General features: G+C 43.2%; 1 protein-coding gene across 4 annotated transcripts in view; it reads left to right on the top strand.

The window, feature by feature from the left end:
* LLGL2 (LLGL scribble cell polarity complex component 2) overlaps window positions 1-14,875 on the top strand; it is a 35,175-nt gene extending 20,300 nt beyond the window's left edge. For 3 of the 4 annotated variants that reach the window (XM_074888903.1, XM_074888902.1, XM_074888901.1), the window contains exons 9-26: window positions 480-534; window positions 728-882; window positions 4,247-4,464; window positions 4,966-5,033; window positions 6,025-6,178; window positions 6,285-6,389; window positions 6,680-6,972; window positions 7,231-7,384; window positions 7,726-7,876; window positions 8,568-8,684; window positions 9,198-9,364; window positions 10,111-10,375; window positions 11,091-11,244; window positions 11,877-11,914; window positions 12,386-12,433; window positions 12,962-13,004; window positions 13,730-13,791; window positions 14,187-14,875. In XM_074888903.1, coding sequence (XP_074745004.1) covers window positions 480-534; window positions 728-882; window positions 4,247-4,464; window positions 4,966-5,033; window positions 6,025-6,178; window positions 6,285-6,389; window positions 6,680-6,972; window positions 7,231-7,384; window positions 7,726-7,876; window positions 8,568-8,684; window positions 9,198-9,364; window positions 10,111-10,375; window positions 11,091-11,244; window positions 11,877-11,914; window positions 12,386-12,433; window positions 12,962-13,004; window positions 13,730-13,791; window positions 14,187-14,194 — 2,255 coding nt within the window. In that variant the 3' untranslated portion in view covers window positions 14,195-14,875. The remainder of the gene's footprint in view (window positions 1-479; window positions 535-727; window positions 883-4,246; window positions 4,465-4,965; window positions 5,034-6,024; window positions 6,179-6,284; window positions 6,390-6,679; window positions 6,973-7,230; window positions 7,385-7,725; window positions 7,877-8,567; window positions 8,685-9,197; window positions 9,365-10,110; window positions 10,376-11,090; window positions 11,245-11,876; window positions 11,915-12,385; window positions 12,434-12,961; window positions 13,005-13,729; window positions 13,792-14,186) is intronic. The other variant, XM_074888905.1, reaches the window with a different exon arrangement.
* Window positions 14,876-24,575: the final 9,700 nt, after the last annotated feature.

Below are 24,575 nucleotides of genomic sequence, written 5' to 3'. Positions count from 1 at the left end.
TCCTGTTCAGCAGGAGTCGCTTGGATCTTCTGTAATTAATAGTGAGCTACGTGTGCTTTTTGTCAACCTGAGCAGTGATGAAATGAAGCCTCTGATTTGTGGAAACCCATCAAATGGGGATGACCTCATCTTTCAAGCATATAGAAGCTTCTAAAGCTCTATCACCTCTACATTAGTTTCAGGAATGCCTGTGTTTTTAACAATCCTTTCTAGTTAATCAGCTTCTACAACAGCACTTCCACTCCCTGGTAGCCATCAGCAACATGGTTCAAAACTTCCCCTGAGTCTAATCCTTGTTTTGCTTTGCAAGACTTGTCTGATGTGGCTTGGTCTGAGGAGGTGGTGCCTACTAATTCAGGTGGCTCCCCTTGACTTGGAGGCTGAGGTGACCTAGGTGAAGCACAAGGTGAAGCACAATAATGAACCTCTTACGTAAAGGTGCACTTCTTGAATTACAACAAATAACTCTGTCCTCTTAGGTCCTTTTCCTTGCAAGGCCATCTCCAAGATCTACTGGCAGACAACAAAAAATGGGTAAGTTTGTGGTGTATCCCTTCACTCTCACCTGTTTAAAGGCATTTAAAGGGTACAGTGCATTATGCTGTAAAAGCCCTTTAGAGTAACATTATAGCAATTCTCTGTCAAAGTTCGACTTGCCTCATGTCTTTGATATTTTGCTTACTCCTCGTTTCAGCATACACCACTCTAACTCTGCCTTTCTCTTAAGGCTTCCTTACATTATATTCCAAGGAGGGATGCCCCGGGCTAGCTATGGTGACCGGCACAGTATCTCTGTTGTCCATGGCAGTCAGCAAACAGCCTTTGACTTCACGTCACGGGTGATAGACTTCTTTATAATCTTCAGTTCAGAGCCTACTGCAGGTATGTGAATTAGAATAGCTGTGTATGCATGTGGAAATCTGCCTGGTATAAATAGCATATGAAATGTGATAAGAAGGTCAGTTGTTTGGGTGTTTTCTGAGACTTTAACAGATAATCATAGAATCATTTAGGTTGGAAAAGACCCTTAAGATTGAGTCCAACCATAAAAGAGATTTGGCATTTAAAAGTGAAGTGTACAATACTGGTATAAAGAAGGGCTGGTTACAAATGCCATACATTTCTCAAAAAATTAAGCTACTCTATTAATGAGAAAAGATCTCTTAAGCTCATGTCTGTGTAAGCTGGACACTGGACATAACCACATTGTGAAAGGAGGATCTGAATATTGCTGTTTGAAAACAGCAATTCAAAGGAGGCAATAATTAAAAACTGAATTTACTCCCACTGACACACTGTTTCTTTTAATTACTACTTGTATTTATGACTAGGGCTCTGGGTAATAAATCAGCAAATGGTGCCATAGAACCAGTATATAGAAAACTTAATTTACTTGCTGCTGGTGAACATGAATGTAAACATGAATAACATGAATAACACTTATTCCACGGCTTGCTTAGAGCTTGTCAGATTCTTGTGTCGTCTGAATAGCTTTGTTGGCCTTACTTCCACAGTAACTGTAATAGTCTTTCTTTTCAAGGAATTGTAAAGGATTTTCCCCAAGAACTGTTTGTCTAGTGCTGATGTAGTTCTTGCTTCTGGTTAACTTGAAGTAACAGAGTATAAAATGCTATTTCAGGCTCCATAAATGTGCAGTATTCAAAGTTGGGTCAGACCAAGTTGCAGAAATCTAGATGCTTTTTAGGAGCTTGTAGGCAAACCTTCTCCTATTCAACCTTCTCGGGCTTTCTAGTTTCTGGCTTGCATAGTAGACTAGCTTCCAAACCTATTTGTCTTGTGTACTGCCAGTGGTGGTGGTGACAGCTCCCAGCTATGCACTGTGCACGTGTGGGCATTCAGATACGTAGATGCAGGTTGGCTCTCTCTGGCCTGTTGTACAAAGCAGACCACAGATCCAGAGGAGGACCACTTGGGAAAGTAGGCATAAAGAAACAGCTTTTGGGTTCCCCCCTGCCTCTTTCCCCAGACCTTAATGGACCCTCTCAAGTCACTGAAAAACCAGTAAAGAAATAGGCAGAATGTAACTGAGATGACGTGCCTGTATATGTTTGTTATTATAGATTTTTCCCTACACAACACTGCCTTTTATAAGCATCTTCCAAATGTGCAGAACCCATAGGTCTAAACCTTCAAGCTTAACTATGCCACTAAACTTGAGGTACTGTTTAGCTTTTATCATTAAAGAAATTAGATCCTTTTGCTTTCTATGAAGTTGTCAGAGCTCAGATTCTAGATGATGGAACAAAAGTCTTAAAGATGAAAGAAATCTAAATTTTTAGGAGAGAGATTGACTACTTAAAGTTCAATTCCTGGATATGATTAGAAGCCCTTTAGGATGAAGTAACTGAACTAAAGAGGCTTTATAGTTATGCTTCCCAAGGATTGAATTATCTAGTTAACATGACTTCTAGTGGGTACAGACAGGAGCTGCTACAGGGAGCTGAAGCTGCTGCACTTAAATGAGGAAGTTTTTTTACAACAAAATGAGGTTTCTGTGGTTGACAAGCTTCCTTGTGGCTGATTGCCTAAGCTTAGTGGATCTATGTAGCTTGCCTTGTTTGCCCTTAAGCAGTCTTCCCTGCAATGGCAATACGAAGGTATTAATTGTATACCAAAGCCACTTAATTTAATAAGTACAAAGCGTATGCATTGCAGCATGGTGGTAGCTGGTGACTTTACCCTGAATATGCTGTGGAAACAGTTTTTAAAAGGCTAGTCCTTCCTGTTTTCCTTTTTTTTTTTTTTTTTAAAAATTAGCAGGTGGATGAGTGTATGGCAGTCATGACAAATTCTGCTTGCTACTTCAGCAACTTAAAATAGATTCTTGCCATAAGCAATGAGTTCAGATGTGGGCCTTTGCAGGGAAAAAAGTTATTGTTAAAACAGAGTATATTGGATTAATGTTGGCAGCAGCAGAGCACAGGGCTGATCATGCATAATGTAGTACAGGTACGATATTACTCGTTCTATTCAGAAGTCCTGTAGGCAACTGCAAGTGACAGCACATAAGAAAGCAAAGTAAAACTGAATATAAAATGTATTTTTTTCATGAAGAAGCTGAACCAATGAGTGGTGTGTTATGGCTTTGGCTAGTCAGAGGTGAAACTTGGGGTGTCTTAACTAGAGTGGTGCCAGGTACTAATTATTTGAAGTTAATTTTGCTGAGTGAACAGCCTTGGTATGTGCTTGCTCATAGACGTGCCTTCTTGCAAGTATATTCTAGGTAATCAAAAAATTAAAGAAGGGAAATAAAAGGACAGGTTAACAGGAAAGGTCAGTGAAAAGCTGCTAGTTTGCTTATGGCTCACTGTTTATCACACCCATCTGCCTGATGTGACACATTACAGCTGTATATTCACTTAGATTTTTGTGGCTGTCTTAATTGTTATTGGTGTGAACTGATTAGTGGTTTTGGTTTTCCCCACCAGTTGCTATTGTGGCTGTCTTGCAAACGTTACTGCAGTACTGTCCTTGTAGACTAAATTTTTTTCACTTTAATTCTAGTTACAGTGAAAAATATTAACTTCTTGATTGTGTCAGGTGTCATCTGTAAAGTTACACTAGCAGATTTCTTTTGTTTGAAATGTTGTCTAATATACGTATGAATATATATTAGATGATGTACACACTCTTTAAGAAAGTCCAAAGGATGTGTCACAACATATGAGAAGCTGGGAAAATGAAAAGAAAGAGAGCTGAATTGTAAATACTTGTCAGGTCAAGCAGAGAAGCATTCTGCAGAACCCAAGGCATTACTGTGTTTAAGCAGCTTAGCCTACGTGGACTGTGGTCCTAACACAGTACTAAATGGGTCGCTGCTGGGGTGTATGCGTGTCTGTCCACCCCATGCTGTTAATTAGCTGTAGGTAAGGTCCTTTGGGTTCTGGTTGTTACAGTGGTGAATATGAACTTGTGTTATTTAGCCATGTATGTTCTTAACAAATTTTTTTATTCTGCGGTGGAATCTATAAAAAGTCACTCTTGACAGTCCCAGGAGTGGTGTAAAGAAACATGGATTTGCAGTAAATCTGTTAGTATCTTGGAATCTATTAATATTAGTGCCTTACTAGGCCCAGTTAACACAGAAGCTTTTAGAGGTTTTGCCAACAAAAATGTTTGTGTAGAGCTCTGTGATAACAGTTTTCAAATAAGTCTTACAGGAAGCTTGTTTCTATTAACCTTGGATGGTCATTTCTGTCAGCCTTAATGAATCTCATTTCTGCAGAGTTTGATGACCCTTCTGCTATGGTGGTGCTGGCAGAAGAAGAGCTGGTAGTTATAGACTTGAAAACTGCAGGCTGGCCAGCAGTCCATCCTCCATACCTGGCTTCTCTCCATTGCTCAGCCATCACCTGCTCACACCATGTCTCCAACATCCCACTGAAACTGTGGGAGAGGATTATCGGTGCTGGGAGCAAGCAGAACATTCACTACTCGAATATGGTATGGCAGCTTTAAGTGTACATGTGTTCCCATGCATTTAAGAACAGCATGACTCCTCAGAATGTGGGTGGTCTGTGCTGCTGGCTGTGTGTGGAGGGATGAGTCCCAACAGACATTGTCCTGCCTTTAACAGGGTCGAGAAAGGCTTTTTCCCAGAGCACCACCAGTACAGTTACTCACACTGGGGGATTAAAATGTGATATTTTTTTCAGGCTTTGACAAGCTAGAAGGAAAGTCTGAGTGTTCCCAGCTGTCAGTGGTAACAAACTTCTCGTTTAGAAGCATGAAGCTTTCGGCACAGCTTCTTGAGGAAATGTGTAGAGTATCTTCTAAAAAAGCACAGCTGGTGTCAGAACAGGAACATCTAATCCAAACAAAAGCTAAAAGCATGGACTGTTTCACTGCCACTTGCACTGAAATTCATGCTCTCCTGCTGACTGCATATTCTCTTCACACTGTCACTGCCTAGGAAGTCACAGTCTTCCCTTAATGTATTTGTAGCCATGGCCGATTGATGGTGGCACCAACATAGCTCCAGATCCTCCGCAGAGGGACTTACTTCTAACAGGGTATGTACTTAATTGATAACAATCAAGGAGCCCTTTCCAGTTTCTGTTCTTCCTTTTGAACTTCCCATGAGATTAAAGCCTCCTCATCTTGTAGGGTGAAGGCTGCAGCTTTACAATACAGCTTCTCAAAGCTGAGCTGCTAGCTTTGTAAAGCTGATTGTTACTTCTGAGCAAAGGGGTCGTGATGTCCACAGATAACCTTTAAAGTTGGCTTATTTGTAGTTTTGATGTGTTATCCTTTCCCCCCACAAACATCAGTGTAGAAGTGCAGGCAGTAATCCAGACTGGTTCAAAGGGGGTAATGTAAAAGTGGAGCTTAATTTTGCAGGTTTTGAAGCATTTTTCCACCTACCTTACACTGTTCTGAATCTCAAAAAAGACATTAGCTTGGACTGCTGGCTGCTTTGATCAGCGTGAACAGATCAGCATGAACAGATCTAGCTCAGCAGTGGAAGTAGCTAACAAGAGATTGTCTCATTGCATAAAAATATATCATTTTCTTTTCAAAGCACTTTGAAGAATTTCATTGGGCTGTTCTTCAGACTTCATTCTTGATGTAGCATGTTGTTAGAAGTCCTTATCCTTACCTTGGAAGAATGTTGCCAATTTTCACCTGGAGAACTAAGATTAAAGCTTGATTTCTTTCCCTCCTTCCCAGTAATAGTATTTCTGTCAGGATGAGTTGTTCTTTCTATATGCTAAGCTTTTTCTCCTTTGCAGTGCTTTTTGGAGTAATATTAAATCCTAGAGTGGTGTCAGATCATTGAGAACAAACTGGATTTAAAAAAAACCAACCTAAACCAAAACAAAACCCACAAATAAAACCAACAAAAAACCCCAAAACCCTTTCTCTTGAAGCTCTAAGTTGCCACAGCTCAGGGCTTTGTAAACAGTGTGGTTGTGTTTTTTTCCCCCTCTGTATATCAACTTCCTCCGAGTGATTTGCTGTTCTCCTGTATGATGTGTGTTTCTGTAACCCTCCCCCATGCAGGCATGAAGATGGCACTGTGCGGTTTTGGGATGCATCTGGTGTCTGCTTACATCTCCTGTATAAGTTAAGCACTGTGAGAGTATTTCTCACAGATGCTGATCCCAATGACAATATGAACACCCTGGGAGAGGACGAATGGCCTCCACTTCGCAAGGTAAGATAGCTATAGCTTGTGGAAGCTTTCTGAAAGCATGAGGAGTTTTGATTCTTGCCCCAGTTAATGCACCTGCAAAGACCAGTCACTGTATTCTCTCACCTAGGTTGGTACCTTCGACCCTTACAGTGATGATCCTCGACTTGGGATCCAGAAGATCTACCTGTGTAAATACAGTGGCTACTTGGCTGTAGCTGGTACAGCAGGACAGGTATTCAAATATAAAAAGTCATCATAAACCTTGCTTTTAGTGCAGGTTATCACAGTGCAACCTGGAGATGTGTTAAAATTTGAAATACTCATTTCTCTAGTGGTGAATCAATATGTTGCTGGAAATGTTTCACGGTTCTTTGCTTTCTCTGATCTGCATTCTAGGCATTATCTAATGCTATTTATCTGCCCTGCGAGATGCCGTAGTTTTGCAGCTGCTGAGAAGGCCTGCAGCTTGGAGGACTGCTTGCATAGTAAAACCTGTAGCAAAGTTTGTCCTCTTCCTTTCAGGTACTGGTGATGGAACTGAATGATGAAGAAGCAGAACATGTTGTGGACCATGCTGAAGCAGATCTCCTGCAGGACCAAGAGGGCTATCGATGGAAAGGTCATGAGAAATTAAAGACTCGAGATGGACCTGTTCGATTTGAAGCTGGCTTTCAGCCATTTGTCCTTGTCCAATGTCAACCACCAGCTGTGGTCACCTCATTGGCCCTTCACTCTGAATGGAAGCTTGTGGCCTTTGGTACCAGTCATGGTTTTGGGCTTTTTGACCACCAGCAGAAACGACTGGTCTTTGTCAAGTAAGTGTCTTCTTTCTGGGAGGTCTGTGGTAATCCTCTGTTAAGGATGGCCTGGAATGGCTAACAAAGCAAGTCATGATAAGCGATTTCTCAAGAGCAGTCAGTGTAGCAAGAAGCCCTGCCTCATTGGACTCTGTCCTTGAAGATCTTCAAGAATATATAAGCATGTTTTGACATTTGTGTGTGTCCTGTTGGACTCTTGGGAATGATTACCACCCAGTAAAAAGTGACTACGTGCCTATTGTCTCCCTCTTTCAGGTGTACACTGCATCCCAGTGATCAACTGGCTTTAGAAGGCCCACTGTCGCGGGTGAAATCCTTGAAGAAGTCCCTCCGCCAATCATTCAGGCGGATCAGAAGAAGCCGGGTGTCCAGTAGGAAGCGACGAGGAGGCAGTGGAAATGCCTCAGAGGTGAGGGGTTCACCTTTTTGGGGTCCTGTTTGTTTACAGCTTGGAGCACACAGAGTCCTGATTAGACTGCCTAGAGCAGGAGTTGGTCTGCAGTCCTGCTATGGTATTAGTAGCTAGTGGTATAAGGGCTAAAATGACAATTGCTGATGCTGCTACCTGTTAGATAAAAATAGTCACATTTTTAGAGAAGATGTAATGTCTGTAGTTGAGCGTATGATGCAGAATATACCTGTTCACTGGTATGATGGTGCTTTCCCTTTCTGTTGCTGCCACTCTTACTGTCTCTCTCTCTCTCCCTTGTGTCTTTGCCTGACCGACAAAACGTCTCCTCATCTTTGAAGGTGCAAGAAGCAAATGCCAAATTTGACCAAGACACATTGCAGGAAATGGAACTGGCTCCAGTTCAGCGGAAGATTGAAGCCCGGTCTGCAGAAGACTCTTTCACTGGCTTTGTGCGGACCTTATATTTTGCTGATACCTTCTTGAGAGACAGTGAGTAGAAAAAGCATCTCTCCTTTCTTCCAAATGGGTTTTTCCTCCTTCTGCCAAGGAATGTATTAGGATTTACTGCCAGGAAAATTCAGCACCTCCTGTGTCCTACTTTGTGCTATGCTGAAAAACTAATATAGAACAAGAGCATATGTTGTCATGCGGAATTGCTATTTAGCCATTCTGGTTGCTGGCTAGTCCAAGGCAAGTAGTAGTTCATCTTTGGATGCAGCCATATATATGGTTTTCAAATGTGCTGGAATGACATCTGACTTTTTAGTATAAGGTTTTTGTGGTCTCTTTACTCTATAAAGTTCACCCCTGCCCCCAGCAGAGCCTTTTAATTTTGGTAAGGATGATGGCTGGTTGTGCATCAGAGCCCAAACTGGTATCATGCACAAATTTACCCTGCTCATATGTGATCTAAATACGTGAAAACTGGATGCAGCAATTGTGGTGTCTGATGGAAACAGTACACTGTTCCCTTTACTCACATGCCATGTCCTTTATAAGGGCTGCAGATGGACGCGTATTGGGAAAAGAAGCGCCAAGAACCTGTAGTTTCCCTGGCAAGTCTGCCCTAATATAAAGATATTTAGGATGTAAACAGGGAGGATGTGTACAGCTAGTGGAAAGCAGTTAGCCAAGGATGTCACAGATGGTGCCTTGCTCACGAGCCTTCTTGTTGCTCCAGGCTCCCGCCACTGCCCGTCCTTGTGGGCAGGCACCAATGGAGGTACAGTCTACGCCTTCTGTTTACGTGTTCCTCCAGCAGAGAGGAGGATGGATGAACCTGTCAGGGCAGAGCAGGGTAAGTATGCCTTGTGAAAGCCAAGGTTCTAATGGGTCTGAGTTATCACTCGTGTAACCAAAGCAGGGTAGCTCAATTCTGCTGTTTATTGGTGAGAGTGGAGCTAAGTGTAGCAGTGTCTGGGCTAAGCAATGCTCACTGCAGCAGCTGAACTGAGGAGTGAGTGAGCTCCAGCACTGCTTGACATGCCTCAGCCTCATTTCCTACTGACTTCAGAAATTTAAATTTGCGTCAGCTGCCATTGAAGTTTACCATCAAGCCTCAGTGCACACGTACCTTATTCTGGCAGCCGGACCTGCTGTCTTTATGTAATAATAGTTACTGTTTAACACAAACCAGTTCAGACCAAATACCCCTTAACTACTAAATGTTTTTAGGCAGAGTTTCTATAACTGCATTGTATAGGTCTCCAGCTCTGAGAGGGCATGAGTGTGGTTCTAACACAGTGTTTCTGACTAGACTCCTGTTTGGTTTTTCTGTTTGTTTCTTTTCTTCCTTATATTGCTTGTCCAGCCAAAGAGATTCAGCTGATGCACAGGGCTCCTGTTGTGGGTATACTTGTCTTGGATGGACGCAGCACTCCCCTCCCAGAACCTCTAGAAGTAGCACATGACCTTTCTAAAAGTCCTGATATGCAAGGCAGCCATCAACTGTTGGTGGTGTCTGAAGAGCAGTTTAAGGTAAGTATCAGCCAGGAGGTGAGTGTGAACTGTGCATAAAATCTGCTAAAGCACTGAGCTGCTCAGTGGAAAGATAACTCTTGGGAGTGCTGATTCTTGTGTACCTGAATAACACCCCTGGGACAGCGTTCCTGTTTGGTGCAGTCCATAAATCGGGTGTGTGCTGACAAATTGGGTATTCAGCATAGTGATGCACATGCTGAACATAGACATTTTATTTCTATATTACGTTATACTCTTTGGACAAGGCTGCTTCTGCTTTTGGGAAAGAGCTTTTGCCATGGTTAGTACAAGAGCACAAATTGGTAGGCATTTCTATGAAGCAACTAAAAAGCTTCTTGTTTTGCACACTGACTAGTCAGCATAAAAGAGAAGACTAGAAGTAGCTTGCTGTAGGCTGGCCCTGTTTTTTTAATGCAGAAGAGCACACAGTTAGTGTAAACCCTGTTCTGTTTCTGTAATAATTTGTAGTCAAATATGGAGGGGTTTTGACAGAACTAGGGGAGAAATGCAGTTTGCAGCCTGACAGGTAGAACTGCTTGATGTCGGAACAGAAACAGATTCCAACACTGACAGTGGCTGATTACTACTTACTCCCTGTGAGCAGGGAGCCAGGCTGACTCAGATTACACCTGCGTGTATTCACTGTGAATGAAAACATTGTTAAAGGAGGGAGCAGCAGTCCTGGGGTGCGGCTGCTGCCATTGTGCAGAAAAGAGATGTCAGTGTCTTGTTTCTGTTGACAGGTATTCACATTACCCAAGGTTAGCTCCAAACTGAAGCTCAAGCTGACGGCCCTGGAAGGCTGTAGGGTGCGAAAGGCAACGGTTGCAAACTTTGGCAGCTGTAAGACTGATGATTACAGTGAAAATGACCTGGCTGTCCTGACTAACCTGGGAGATATTCAGATCATCTCGCTGCCCTTTCTCAAGTTACAGATCCGCTACCCTTGCATCCGCAAAGAAGACGTGAGCGGCATTGCGTCCTGTGTCTTCACCAAATATGGCCAAGGTAAGATGTGCTTTTCCCGAATCACTTACCTCTATTGCATGTTTGAGACAATGGAAAAGGGATTATAGGGCTTAGTTTAGACCTGGCTGTGTAATTTTGTGAATATTACGTAAATATGTCCATTATATGTTTCTGGCCGGTACCAGTTGGCAGCAGGTACTGACATGTGAATTAGCAGAAGCAGAACTGAGTTTATCCCATTGTTAATGAATACACTGGTTTTCAGATAACAGCTCGGATGTGCCCCATAGGTAGCTTCCATCTGGGCACCCTCCTCTTGTCTGGGGTGGAGAGAATGGCTCTCCAAGCAGCAGGGACTGTGGAAATGGCTGCACTGTGCCTCCTATACACACCTGTGGCTCACCACTCAAATTGCAAAACTGGGATCCAACATCCTGTGGCTGCTGAAGGTGGATCACTGCTTTACAGTTCACTTTTTACATCTTTCTATGCTGCTTTTCATAAGTGTCAGCACGGGATGATACAATTATCTCCCAGCATAATCTTAAATTGCTCAGTCTCTAGGCTAACCAATCCTTAGGAAACTGGGGTAATATGTTCCTCAATGATTCCCCCTCATTTAGACAGGAGGAAATGCAAACCCTTTCTGCCAAACATAGAGGATGCTTAGATCTGTTCTTTTTTGGATCACTTCTAGTTCTGGAACTGTATTCTTGGACTTGAGAATTGCTTATAAATTCCCAATCGTCCATAGGTTTCTATTTGATCTCACCATCGGAGTTTGAGAGGTTTTCCCTTTCTACCAAATGGTTAGTGGAGCCCCGGTGCATTGTGGACGTGCCAGAAGTTACAAGCAACAATCACGTGCACAGCAAGTCTGGCATGGAGAATGCTGCAAGAAAATCGAGGTAAAGTCTGTAAAAGTCTTGCACACTGACTGTGTCTGAGTAGTGAGATCTACTCAAGTGTTTCCAACAAAGTTTTGTATTTCGCAGAAAATGTAATTTAAAAAAAAGACTTTGAAGTCTGTTAACAGCATTCATAGATGGAGTGGCATCAGGAAACGTGACCTTCTCCCTGATGGTTTTCCTACTTACAGTACAGCCGGTGGGACAAAGTAGTGAAGCATTGGAATTGGTATCCCTGTCATAAACTGCAAGCTCTGGCTTGCTTTACTTGTTTCCTAAAGATGTGTCTGACTGGCCCCTGACTCTTGCATACTTCAGGGGCTGTGTGTTACTGATGAGGCTGAACTGTTGCTCTGTGAAGAGAAATCCAGTGCTCTTCCTGTCCTCTTGGAACATCAGCAAATAACAGATCTGACACTCATGGAGATCCTATAGAAATTTTCTATGTTCTCTGGTGCCTGCAGACTTCTGCATCACCAACATGTGATGAAGCCCTTCTTACATTCTTGCCCAGCAAACCATTCACTTAGCATGCACTGGAGCTTCTGGTAGCTGCCAAGAACATAGATGAATTCTCTGCACTCCTATGCCTCAGAGTCAGTGATTGTTTTCTGCCTCCTTTCCTTTTCTAGGGGATCAGGAAGGAATTCAGGTGACTATGGAGAAGATGGTAAGCAAAACATAATTGTACTAAATGCGGCATGGTGATGTGTGAACCTGAAAGATCTTTCCTGTTGCTACGGTTGTTATTTTCTACCTGAGAAAGGGGAAAGTAAAGAGGGGCATGAGGGAAACATTGTGACCTGCCTGGGCACAGTAGCTGCTAGCTCTAAAGTAAGTTGCATGTGGCAAGATTGCCTTGAAAGGATAGAACGTAGTTTCTGCTGGAAGGAAGAGGCTATGGGAAAGTAAGGTTTGAAATTACAGATGAGATCTTCTGTTAGCCAAACTAGTATTGCTGGAAAATACAGTTCAGTATGTGAGAGGCTTTAAGGCTTAGTTGTGAAGCATTCAGTAAAGTCAAAAGGTACTTAATGGGAAAAAAATAATCCTGTTCTATTGTGGGTTTCAAAAACTGCACATATTTCATGAAAAGGGGAAAATACTGTTAGGTAAAAGCTTTTTTCCTACTCTTTTTTAGAAAGGAAGTCTGGGAGGCTGATGGAACATGCCTTACTCAATGATGAAAGTGAGTGAGATGAAGTCTTGCTACTGGCAGGGCAGGTGCCTTTCTGGGTGGGAAAAGAAGCTGCTGGGAATTTTGTGGATTCCAGTACTCAGTTCCAAGGGATCTGCAATTACACAGGACTGGTAGAAATACTGGATTTTCATGTATCAGTAGAAGTGAGGGGTTGGACAGATAGTCATGCCCTCAGGCAGGGCTTGTTTCACATAGCTGCATTCGCTGCTGTGATAAGAGAAGGATCTCTACTTTCCAGTAGGATTTGAGTAAAATGACAGCTGGAACAGACTGTTCCTTTGGGGCTCTGGTACACTGGGACTGGCAACATTTCCTCTGGCAAATGACTGCCTCAGTCCTTTATGCCAGCCTGTTCAGTAAAAACTCGGTACTGTCAAAGAGGCAACGATGCTGACCTCTGTGTTGTGGGAGACAGGTTTTAAAGGCTGTTCAGGGGGAGGTGGAATGTGGTTAAGCTGCTGCGGGAAAGCACATCTCCACTGGTTTGGCTCACTGCTTTAACCCTCTGCTTTCCAGAAGTCCTGAAGGAGATCCAGAGTACTCTGGAGGGGGGCAAAGGGTGAGTATCAACCAACGTCTGTTCCTAATGGGTGGGACTGGCAAGGGAGGGCATTTCTAGCTGAAAGCAGGGGGATGTCCAACATGATGGCAGGGATCCTTGTGCTGGAATCTGGTCATGTATGTGTTCCACACACTACCGAAGGGCAATAGTAAGAGAGGCAGGTTCTCTTTCACGTGTTGTCCCTTGATGTGTTTTATGAATAATGCTTTGTCTCTTTCTCTCCGAAAAGCAGGAGAGATCACATTCCCACATCCCAAAGGAACAGGACTCTGAGTATTCGCATACAGGTTTCTATTTGTGTCAACCCATACTGATCTAAGGGCAGGCCACATGGGCTTAGTTGGTCGAGGATGGGACTCTGGAGTTTTAATCCTGGCTTGACACTGTCACTTGGACACGTTCAGTATCTCTGCTCCCATTCTGTCTATACAGTAGAGCTAAGCTACCACCATGGGTGCGGGGCTTTATCTTGTCTCCCTAGAATACTGATGTTCAGGTGACAGGGGCTACGGAAGTGTAGACAAAGGACTACTGTTTGCAACGGATGCAGGAAGCTTGGTGGGATTGGTAACTGCTGGTGTGTAAGGATAAGTGACTGCCTGACATGCTCTGCTCTGTGCACTTCCTCTGGACACTACCTAATCCTGGTCTTCTGTCAGCAGATGGGAGTGGATGGGGTGATACTGCATTGCAATAATGAATCTTTTCTTGTGTCATTGCAGGAGCTATGCAGAAAGAAATTTGGCAAGAAGTCCGTTAGGTCATGGACTAAGTAATGGAGGAAGTAAGTGAGACTAAAGATACTTCAGATCCAGTGAAGTAGCCAAAGGAAGCAGAAAGCAGAATGAGGTTTCTTTAGAAAATTCTGTTCACTTAAATGGTTTGCAATAGTGCAGAAGTCTGATCAGAACTTTCAGGATGGGAATCTGCTGGCTGAGTGATGTACTAGCTCTGTTCAGCACCTTACGTGCCACCTGAGTAAATATGCTCTATCAGTTTTAAAGGAAGGGCTAAAAATCCTTTAAATGTTTCTGTCTAACTCTTAACCTTACCGTAAAGCAAGCTGGAGAGGTAGCCAGAGCTCGTAGCAATAATCTGTGGAGTATATCACCGCATTAGCTCTCATTAGCTTTCAACTTCTGTTTTCTAAAATGGCTTTTGCGTTCTTTTATCCCAAAGCAGATTGACCAGAACTCATCACGGACTTTCTGGCATTAGATCGAGTGCCATAACACTACTGATTGGGCAAACCGTCCCTGGGGAGAGGGCACCACCACTGCTCCCTGCATCGCAGGCTAGTGAGCTGCAACTTGCATGCGTATGCATGCCTGCCTCTGCCTCCCCTTTTAGTGCCTCATTAGAGACATCTCCTCTTGGAGCCCGCCTTGCATTAGGACAGAAGTGGATCACCAGGTCTGATGCACCACAAGCCTCTGAGTACATCTAACTTCTAAATGTTTGCACATTTCTCTTTTCTACTGGGCTGGATTTTAAATTATAAATGTTACTGCCTTGGTGCAGGATTTTAATAAACGCACACTGTTACCTCCAACTGGTTTAAAATTATTTTTTGTACAATTTTTTAAAATCGTATGGGTATTTCAGTTTTAACGGAAACATTTTAGAAATTTACTTTTTAAAAAAACCCATTAAATAATATATGCTAGATTCCTGTGACTGCTGTATGTGGTATCTGAATGAGTAATTTTGGTTTTTGTTTGTTATGGTACTGTTAACTGGCTTTATGGATTTGGGTAGAATCTATTTTTGTAGCCATTCAAATCAGAGGAAAACTAATCGAACTTGATTTTTGTTTCAACACTACATTGCTCTTTTTTGGAAATAAAACTCTGAATTCCCTTTTGTGATCCTTGTCTGCTCTCATTATCTATTTTTTTTCCATCAGCAGCTTCTTTCACATTGACAACAGGCTCATGTCCACTTATCCCTTGAAGAAGGTGGAGCTATCCCTCTCTGAGCTGTGGAGGCAAAGAGCACTCCTGGGCATTAAGTGGCCTCGTTAAGGAAGGTGGTGGTTTGGAGAAGAGGCATGTCGAAAGCAACTGATTGTTATCACTGTCCTGCAATCCATACATCGTGTTGCTGGGAAAGGGCACTGGTTCAGATTATAGTCCCTGGAAGGTCATCTGCTAGCTTGTTCTGAAATAACTTGGGTGATAACACACTGAAGAGAGAAACAGTTACCTGGCAATGCTGCTGTACTAATCAGCCAACAGATTTTGAACTGAAACTGGTAAAACTCTGCGTAGAGCAGTTATTAACTCTTTAAACTTTTTGGTTCCTTTGTCCCTGACCTAACATCACTTCCTTCTTTTCCAGCTAAGAAAAAGCACACAGTATTCTCTGATTTCCCTCCTGTAACTTGCTTGTAGCACTATGAGAGTCAGTGAGAAAGAACTAAATCCTCCCAGACTGGGTGCTGAGTTGTCATCCTTGGCATGCTTTGGAAACCTTTCCTTGGAAGTCCTCTTGTTTTTACCTTCCCGAGCAAGGTGGATGGATCCTTTCTTTCCTGGAGTACTAGGGTGGCACTTTCTCTTCTGCAGGAGAATAAGTTTGCAGAGTTGCTGTTGCTCAGGTGGTGTTTCAGGCACCCTGCCTTCGAGAAGTGTTAGTATCTCCTTTGAGACCTAATTTATTGCTAATGACATTTTAGAGAGCCTTCTCTCCTACTCAGCATGGTCTGACAAACTAGTTTCTGTTTCCTTATTTCTACTAGCTTCATTATTTCCTTGTTTCTATTGCTGCAGGATTAAGACTAACAGAAAGGTGGACCTCTGTTTTCCACCTCTTGTACCAGGCACTGATGCTGCAAATTTACAGGAAGTTATGGTTTAATCTGCAGCTTCTGAGCTGGTGTGATCCTGTGCATGTGCATCATCCTGGTGTACCCAGCGGCTTCTTTCTGCTCCTCACAGATGGACTCATTCTAATGCCTTTTCTGAGTATTTCATTTGCTGGCAGGCTTGGGGTAAGCGACATGGCAGTCCAGAAAGGGCAGAAGCAATTTGTGATTTCTCCCCATTTTCACCCATGTAACTTGAAAAATCCAATAGGTCCACTGAAAGAGTTAAACAAGTCACAGAAATGCTATCGTAATTTGTGTACTTTAAAGTGAATTTAGATTTAAAAACAAACCAAAAAAACTTTATCCAGGCTACTTGTTATTTTCCTGAAAGCACAAGCCAGACTATTAATGGGATTGAGTAGTTTAGGATGTGTGCTGATATATGGCAGATTTTTTCCTAGCAATGCTTTGAAACCTACAGCTGAAGGACTCACTGGAGTAAGCTGCGTGACTTAATTGATGTGAGCAGGGGCATTAAGAATCCTTTTAGAGCTGCCATGCCTAAAATACAGGAGAAATAGCAAAGGGACAAAGCAGGAGAAGACCGAAACTTGTGTCTTGTGCTTTCAGTTATATTCTGAGCTGAGTACAAGAGGATGGAAAGTCTCAACATTCAGAACCAGGGTGCGTTTTTTTGTGCTGTCAGAAAACCACTAGCAAGTAAAATCAGTGATGGGATGAGGTGTTCATGAAGGATGCAGTCTTCAGTGAATATCTGTAAGCAGGTTTTGAATGTAATGATGAAAAAAAAGTCCCTCTGTTTCTTCCTTTCAGGAATTGCCTTCTGAGTCTTGCTGTTACCCTTAGTCTGCCTGTCAGCTGACAGTAATAATAATAGCCTGTTTCTGATCAGAGGATTCAGCTGCTGCCAATGTCCTTGAGTTTTGTGCCTACCTCTACTTTTCACTTGAACTGCCCTTGTCTAGGATCTGATAGAAGCTTGCTGTCTCCAAGAGCTAAAGCTTAATGCTTGGAAGCACTCTGAGGGCTCATTGGCCCCTATTAATGTTATTGCCAGTCAGGCTTTGGCAGTGCTCTCCCCTTCTGCTTTATGCAGTCTCATTGGGGTCTGGCACTGTAAGTGCCCCTTCACTGCAGGAGCTGAGCTGCTGTTAACACTGGCTGCCAGTGCTTGAAAAAAATCCTTTCTTATAGCCATGCTGGCAGCATGTTCCCTAACTCTTGCAGACCTGTTTCTCTGCAGAGGGAAAAGTCTTGGATTGCAACTAAAGAACAGCCCAGATTTTCCACATCTGAATACACATATTGGGTACCTAATATGGGATGCTGTTTTATAGTGGCCTGAGTTTTAGGTCAAATGCTTTCTTGTAATGTGAGCTCTTTTATAGGGTTGCATATTTGGTGCCAAAATTCTCTAGTCCTAGAAAAGCTTGGCCTGTGGCTCTTTTTTTTTTTTTTCAATAGTAATGCAAGCTTTCCTCAGATGTTTAGCAACTGAATATTTGCTGAATTTCTCTAACAATTCTATTAGAAGAACATAATGTTGGAAGGAGAAGTACTTTTCATCCTAGTCATAAGGCCTGAAGCATGTCTGGTTAGTGAAATGAATGAGATTTTTTTTAGGGCTTAATTGGTCTGTTTCTTAGAATATGGTTTGTATCCATTGCAGCTAGAATAAATACATGCCTGGACTGTAGTCCTAAATTCAGCCTGCAAAGCACGTCACTGCCGATGTGGCCCCATGAACTGGGATGTCTTTAATAAGAGCAGGACTGGGATCTGGTGTTGAATTGGCATGGCTGAAGAATGAGACAGACTTTAGTGGGAGTTTTCTTCTAAAGCCCAACAGTCCTTGCTAAGCCACATTATTTGACTTAGTGATCTCTCTCAAGCAAAGGCCAAGGTTGTGTTGCAACTGTAGCTGGTTCCCTGAGGTAAACCAGGTGGAGAAGACTGATTCCTTCAATAGCTGCCAGAAGCCCTTGCTCGTAGAAAACTCGATGCCTTCACTAACAGCTGCAAACCCCAACTGCTTGGATTATTTCCACACAGCACATTGACCTCTTCTGACATGATGATGATGGGGGCATTTGACAAGCTTTCCAGATTAGGCACAAGTTACAAGAGGACCAGCAAAAGCCAATGTGAAAAGACTGCTGTAGCAGTAGGATGGCCCTAGAGATCATCCTGCTGTTGATTAATTTGCTCCAACTGTTGCTTGGGTAGAAATGGTCCCTCTCAAGCAGAGCCACTTGCTAAACACATCTGGGTAGGGGTTTCTGTTGAGAAAGGGCCTTTTCTTTGTGCTGTACCTGTGGAGATGGGTAGAGGTGGCCTGGCTTGCTTTGGTGGCAGGGGCAAGCTCTGTGATGATAATAGTAGATGGTTGCAGTGAAAGGGGATTATTTTCTCCACTTAACTAGATTATGCCATCTTTCCCATGGCATGGGAAGTGGAAAAACTGAAGTAAATGCTCTTCTCAGTGTGAGTGGGCACCTTCTACTGACTGGTTGCGCGTAGGTGCGAGGCTGCATAGGCTTACGCGTCAGAGGAGAGAGGGCTGAGACCACGGCTGGGGTGAATTTCTTCCCTTCTTGGCTGGGTGCTCCCCAGCCTCGGGAGAGGTGAGCCTTCGTTGCTTTTTATGCTTCCTGTCACGACGGCCTCTGTTCAGAGACATGTTTCCAGAGTGGGAGAGCTGAATCTGCCCTCTCGCAGCTGTTGCAGGGTCTCAGCTCTCTCCTGCTGCTTCCCCTCGCCTCAGGGCGGGCCGCGGCGCCTTTTCCCGCCCTTTTCCCCGTGTCGCGGAGGCGGCAGAGGGCGCTGCCGCCCGCCATGGCCGCTCCTGGCAGGCGGCTGAGCGCCGGGCCGCGCCCTCAGGGCAGCTTCCCCGGGCACGCAAGCCCTGGCACTGCAGTCACTCTAGAGATATACCGCTAAAAAGCTTTCCACATTAGGCACAAGTTATAAGAGGATTTTTTGTGATATCTTTTGTGATAACGGTGGAGCAAGAGCTACAGGAGTCCAGGTCAGTCCCAGGAAGCACCTTTGCCCCGTAGAAACGTGCTGAAGTGTCCTGGGTGAGGTCTAGATGCTGTTCATGACTGCCGCCATTGAATGCCTTCTGAGCATGGTGTAAACGAGTAAAATGCTTCACGTTCCTGATACTTTACCCTCAAGCTGGGCCCCAATGTCCATCCCCTGCTCAGCAGAGGGTCAGCAATGCTGTTCCTTATACTGCCTTTGCAGCAGCCTTGCTTTTGCCACCTAAAATAGGACTGTGAAAGCTACAAAGCAACAAAGGTGGGAGATGGGAAATTCAATCTTCCACCACCATCTCTGAGCAGAAAAGGAGACTGCCCTGGTGCTGCGGAAAGTCATACCCCGCAAGGTCAGTCAGCTGTGCCAGGGCCTCCAGAGGGTCTGATTTTCTTGTAATGAAACTCTTGTGTAACCAAACTCCTCCTTTTCCTCTTGCAGCTCATGAAGATGTGCTTTTTATAAATGTTGACTGAACTGTGGGAATGGCAGGAGGAGGGTTGCTAGAAACACAAAAAGGACAGGAGAGTTAAAAGGCTCCTTCCACTTGTGGCCTGTTTCAGTAGAGAGTAAAATAGCTAGGAAAAGGTACTTTGATGTGTGACTGTTACCACTGCACACCTCTTCCCCAGTTAAATGTGTAGAGACTGCTACTCTCCAGCTTTTTGCGGCAATGCTTTTGTGTCTAGAGCTAAGTTACATTTTAAAATGGCTTTTTGGTGAGGGGGCTCTCTTTAAGATGAATAATTCTGAACACATGCTGACAAGCAGTCAGGGAGAGTCACCCTAGGTAGGAAGGACCTGTATCTTCATGGGCAGAGCCCAGCCTGCCACTGACTCTTCCCCTTCAAAAGATACAGATCTCTTCTTCCTGTATGCTCCTGTGGCAAATGAATCTGTACGTTATGTGCTTATTCCTAAAGAGACTCTGAATGTTGTTCATTCGTTTGAAGTCAATGTCCTGTTCTCTGCTTATGCTTAGGGCAAGAACTTCAAAAAATGAAACTTGGATTCTACTCACACTTTCCTTCCTTAAAGGGAACTTAGCTTTATCAGATTGCTGTGCTGAGCCCTTGAAAAACAGGCCGAGCTCTTAAAAAACCCAGATCTGCTACACAAGTACATGCCTGGGCTGCTGAATGCCACCCCAAAGTCAGATGTTACAGCTCAAGTCCTGATGGAGGTAAGAGTCCAAGGAAACAGAGAATATGCAGGTTCAAGTAAACAATGTTTAGGAGAACCTGCTAGCTTAGGTGGTATATTGAATTGAAAATGGTTTAAGCTATTGCTGAGGGAGCTTTATTCCAAACTGCAAAATCTGAAGATAATTGGGTTTAGAAGAGTGTCTGTGCTGTTAACCACGCTTGAATTTGGTGGAGATATTCTTAAAGGATGTGATTGTTCTGCAGACAAGTACATCCTTCTGTCTTTATTCTGACACAGATAAGAACAGATGAAGTGCAGGCCTGTGATCAAAGGATGTATGATACCCCTTAATTGGTTTGATGGCCTGTGATGTTGTCACTGCTGTGACAGTTTGCTCACAGTTCAGACCTGATGACATTTGCATGTACTTTCATTATAGAAAGACATCTTGAATGCCAATGAACAGCAATGAGGACTTAAAAAAATCCATCTCAAGGAAATTCAGTTCTGTCAAGTCAGGCCCATGAGGCACAGTTTCTGGAAATAATAAAACTTAAGCACTAAGTGGTAGTCACCTACTATTAACCTTTAAAAAAAAACTGGTTTAATTTCATACTTGGTTGACTTGCTGGAGACTCCACAGCAGGTGGCAATGCCTCAGTCCTAAGGGCTTGGGAAGCACAGAAAGAAGCCTTTACTACAAACAGTCTGAGAGTCCAGACACTATGACTTCTGTTGTGCAACATTCAGGGTCCGTCCTTAAAAAGGCTTGTTTTGACTATGGTAAGTGGGACATAAGAAATTCAAAGTGAAATAATGTCATCTCTATGAAGTGCATTGCACTTTCAAAGACTCTAACCTTGGGTTGGATGGAAACCACTTCTAATCTGTTTCAACTGTGTTTAATGCTGTTGCATAGGCAGGTTCCTCCCTACTCTTCTCTGTGCCCATTCAACTGTTACTTAAAGGTTGGTTTGTTAAACCATTAGAAAACCCTGTTTGAGGGTAAGATCTTCATCTAGCATTTTTTTTTAGTGCACAAGAAAAATGCTAATTTCTCAGTAGTTTACGTCACATCTGTGAATGAATGTATCAGAGCTCCATTTGCCTCATTAGTTCATAACATGGGAGGCAGGTACCATTAACACTGGTAGATTTTCTCTGACGAGAAGCAGCAGCTAGTAGCTGTGATCTTTTCTTGTTTCATAAGGCTGAAGGGACTTGGTTCAGCAGGTCAAGTTGCTCACTGATGTGTTTGTCTTAGGACTTCTTATGTACAGAAAGGGAACTTCCCATTAGAATGTACACTGCATGGAAGTGACTCAAATTCTATAAACCATTTCCTTGTTAAAGTGATATCTATTGAGAGGTATTTATTACTTATGAGGATATCTCCTGTGCATAGGGACAGATGAGACTGCACTTAAAATGAATAGGGATCTATCTACAGAAGATTAAGGAAATTAAATATCTGCAGTGGAATAAAGCACAAGATACTGACAGGCTTGTTAATATTAAATAGGAGAAAATGTTGATCATCCTACAAAATAAATGTCAAGTTTTGGAGGCAATCCCTTTGAGAAGAGTCTTTGAGTGTGTCTTCTAATGCCTGGCTAGGCAAACCACTCCCAGTTTGTCCCAGATCTTTGGTAGCAAAGCATACTAAGAGTGCCTATGCTTGCAAAGCTGTAAAGACAATATAACAGGACACAAAAAGCATGAGAGGACCAATATCACACTAAAGTTTCTGTTGTTCCACTATAGAATAACCTACTTTAGACAGAGCATCTGTCAAAGTTTCAAAACCAGGCCCTCTTTTAGGTACTCTAACCTCCCTGTACTCTCCTCCTCGTTCCCTCCCAGACCTTAGGAGCACTAAAAGAGTTTCACATCTGTAGTGTTGTTGCTAAGAGCTGTTCCACCCTCCTGTGTCACTTGTTCCTGCTCCCTTTCTTCTCCTAGTACATATTTGTGCTTTTCAATTTTATTTTTAACTATGTTAAATTTTTGCTGTATCAGTCAACTGAACCAATGCCTTATGGTCTTGTGTTATTATCTGGAGTAAGGGAATAACCAACAAGAGCAATTGCAGGCAAGTGGGCTCACTCGTTTAAGAGGAAGCTCACCGTTAGATCAGCTTACCTTTAAAATCAAACTGCACCGAGATGACCACCAGAACTGGTGCAAAAAAACCAACTGAGGAATATAGAAGACACTGGAAGGAAGGAGCGGCCCCTTTCAGATGGCAGTTGTAAAGTCAGTTGAGCTGTAATATGAAACCTCACCCCTAGCTGCATGGTTCTTTTTACCTTTATCTCCGCAAGCTTATTAGCATCTGCTGGGGATTTTCAAATACTTGGGTGTAATCATTTCAGTCTGGACAATCTAACTTTCCTCTTTGATCCTTTGATTTATACTTCAGGGGCTATGATGCTTTCTGCAGAGAAGTAATTTCTCATGGGAGAACAGGCCCTGTGGGCAGCCACACACCAGGGCTGTGGCCCACACAATTGGAAAGTCTCTTGCAGCCATGTATAATTGGTTTGAAAAACAGTTCAAATCCAGGGGATTTCACCAACTCAAATGAGTTCTGTATCAAACCCATGTTTCTCAGCTATGCAGAAAGGAAGAGAAACAAGGACTGGTCCTTATTTGAGGCCACCCAGGAACCTCAGTGTGCCCAGGAAAGAAAAAGTATGATGGAAGCGCAAAGATTACATCCTCTTTAGTTATACTCTAGCTAACACAGGACACAACAGCAGCGAAGATGCAGTAGAATGACAATGGGCCTGTTTGCTGGTTTCTAATCATGCCAGAGCTCCTGCTGTTTTCATTACTCTACCAGTTACTCACTTTTGTTACCTGCTCTGGTTACCAAACCAGCAAGACTAAAGTTAGTACAGGCTTGCCTGGCCTTGCATCTGCAGTTTGCTCTTTTTAGACGCTAACTACAGAGGTAGGTCAGGGGATTAAAAGGAAGAAGCCTGAGCTGTGTCTTAGCATAGTTCAGAGACTTTTGGCTCAGACCCAGATGAAGTCCATCCCCCAGTAGGCTGTAATAGCATCTGTACAGTGTGTGGGTCTGTCGTTTTGGCTGACCTCTGGGTAGGGGCCATGGGACCCTGGCTTCCAGTGTAACAGGATCATCCAGCCTCACTGAATGGCAGACAATTGGGCAACAAAGTGCTCCTGAAATATTCAAAGAGGCTGTTTTCAAATGTATGTAACTTAATTGTTTTGGTTTCTTCTTGCAGTCATGAATACTTTATTTGGCTTCCTCAGGTTATTGCTGGGGACGAGGACCTTGGAGACCTTCTAGCTCATCTTAAAATAGCTGGAAGAAGAGAGCAGAGGCCTTACCAGTTTGAAGCAGTGAGAGGCCAAGAATTCTCTCTCAGTAGCCTGGGGTACAGGCTCAAGGGAGAATGTTTTCTGTCATTATGAGGCAGCATGTGATATGGAAGGAACAGAGTAGGTGTTTTATATTAATGCAGTGAGACCTCAGGGGCAGGGGAAAAAAAAAAAAAAAGGGTACAAAAAAGAGGAAGATAATTTTAAACAAGCCTTCCAGACTGCAGGGTCCTGACTGGATTGTCAATTCTACTTTCTATGGAACAAAACCAAGAAACGAAACCAAGAGGAGACCCTATTTATACATTTCTCAACCTTCATCTTAATAATAGTTAGGAACAGTATTGACCAGCCCCCTTACCCAAACTACTACCAAACAAGGTTGTTGTGAATTTATGCAAAACATCATTTCTCTGATCAATCATGACCAGTTTCTACTCTTTCATTCATGTGATTTAGCCATTTTAAAAAATTGAGTTACCTTCTTATCTCTCTTTTCTGTAATAGCATCAATATTTTTATGTAGTTGACTTGAAGAATTTGCAGTGGAAAATCTGGATCTGATGTGTTATCCCTTTCTAACAACATTTAAAAATAATAGTGGCCAAATACTAGCTGAAAGGACCTGGTATTTTGCATAAATAAAGAAATCTTTAGGAAACTGGGGAGCCTTGTACTTTCTCAAGGAATGTAGCCTTCTGTTCCTTCCATCTGCTGCTGGATTCCTGGGTCAAAGCAGTTTCTTCAAGGTAAAAGAGATTTTAAATCAGTGGAACTGGCCAGCTGGAAATTCCCTTTGGTAGTGGTATCCTGGATAGCACATCGCTGGCAAAGACTGTACTTCCCAGCTGCTTACTGCACCCAGCATTGCCTTCTCAACCCTGCATGTGCAGACAGAAATGGGCAGAGAAGGGCAGTAAAATTGGGCAGCACAAACAAGATTTTAGTTCAAAAGATGACTTGTCATTGCATGTACCAAATGTTGAGGGTGCTGTGCATGAGGGTAAGTTGTGTCAGTATTCATACTCTTGTCTGAAGTGAATCTGTCTTGTTATTGAAGCAATAACTTGGGCAAAACTACATGGCAAATCGGTGGTTAAGGTGGGCTTTGAACTCCAGCCTCGGGCCACAAACTCCCCTGTCTGGTCTGGTCAGGGATCTGGAGCTGAAATCTGGAAATGTTTCATCTTTCCTGGTGCTTA

The sequence above is a fragment of the Strix uralensis genome, chromosome 19 (assembly GCF_047716275.1).
Source record: "Strix uralensis isolate ZFMK-TIS-50842 chromosome 19, bStrUra1, whole genome shotgun sequence".
Lineage (NCBI taxonomy): Eukaryota > Metazoa > Chordata > Aves > Strigiformes > Strigidae > Strix > Strix uralensis.
This window is presented reverse-complemented; position numbering and strand designations above follow the sequence as displayed.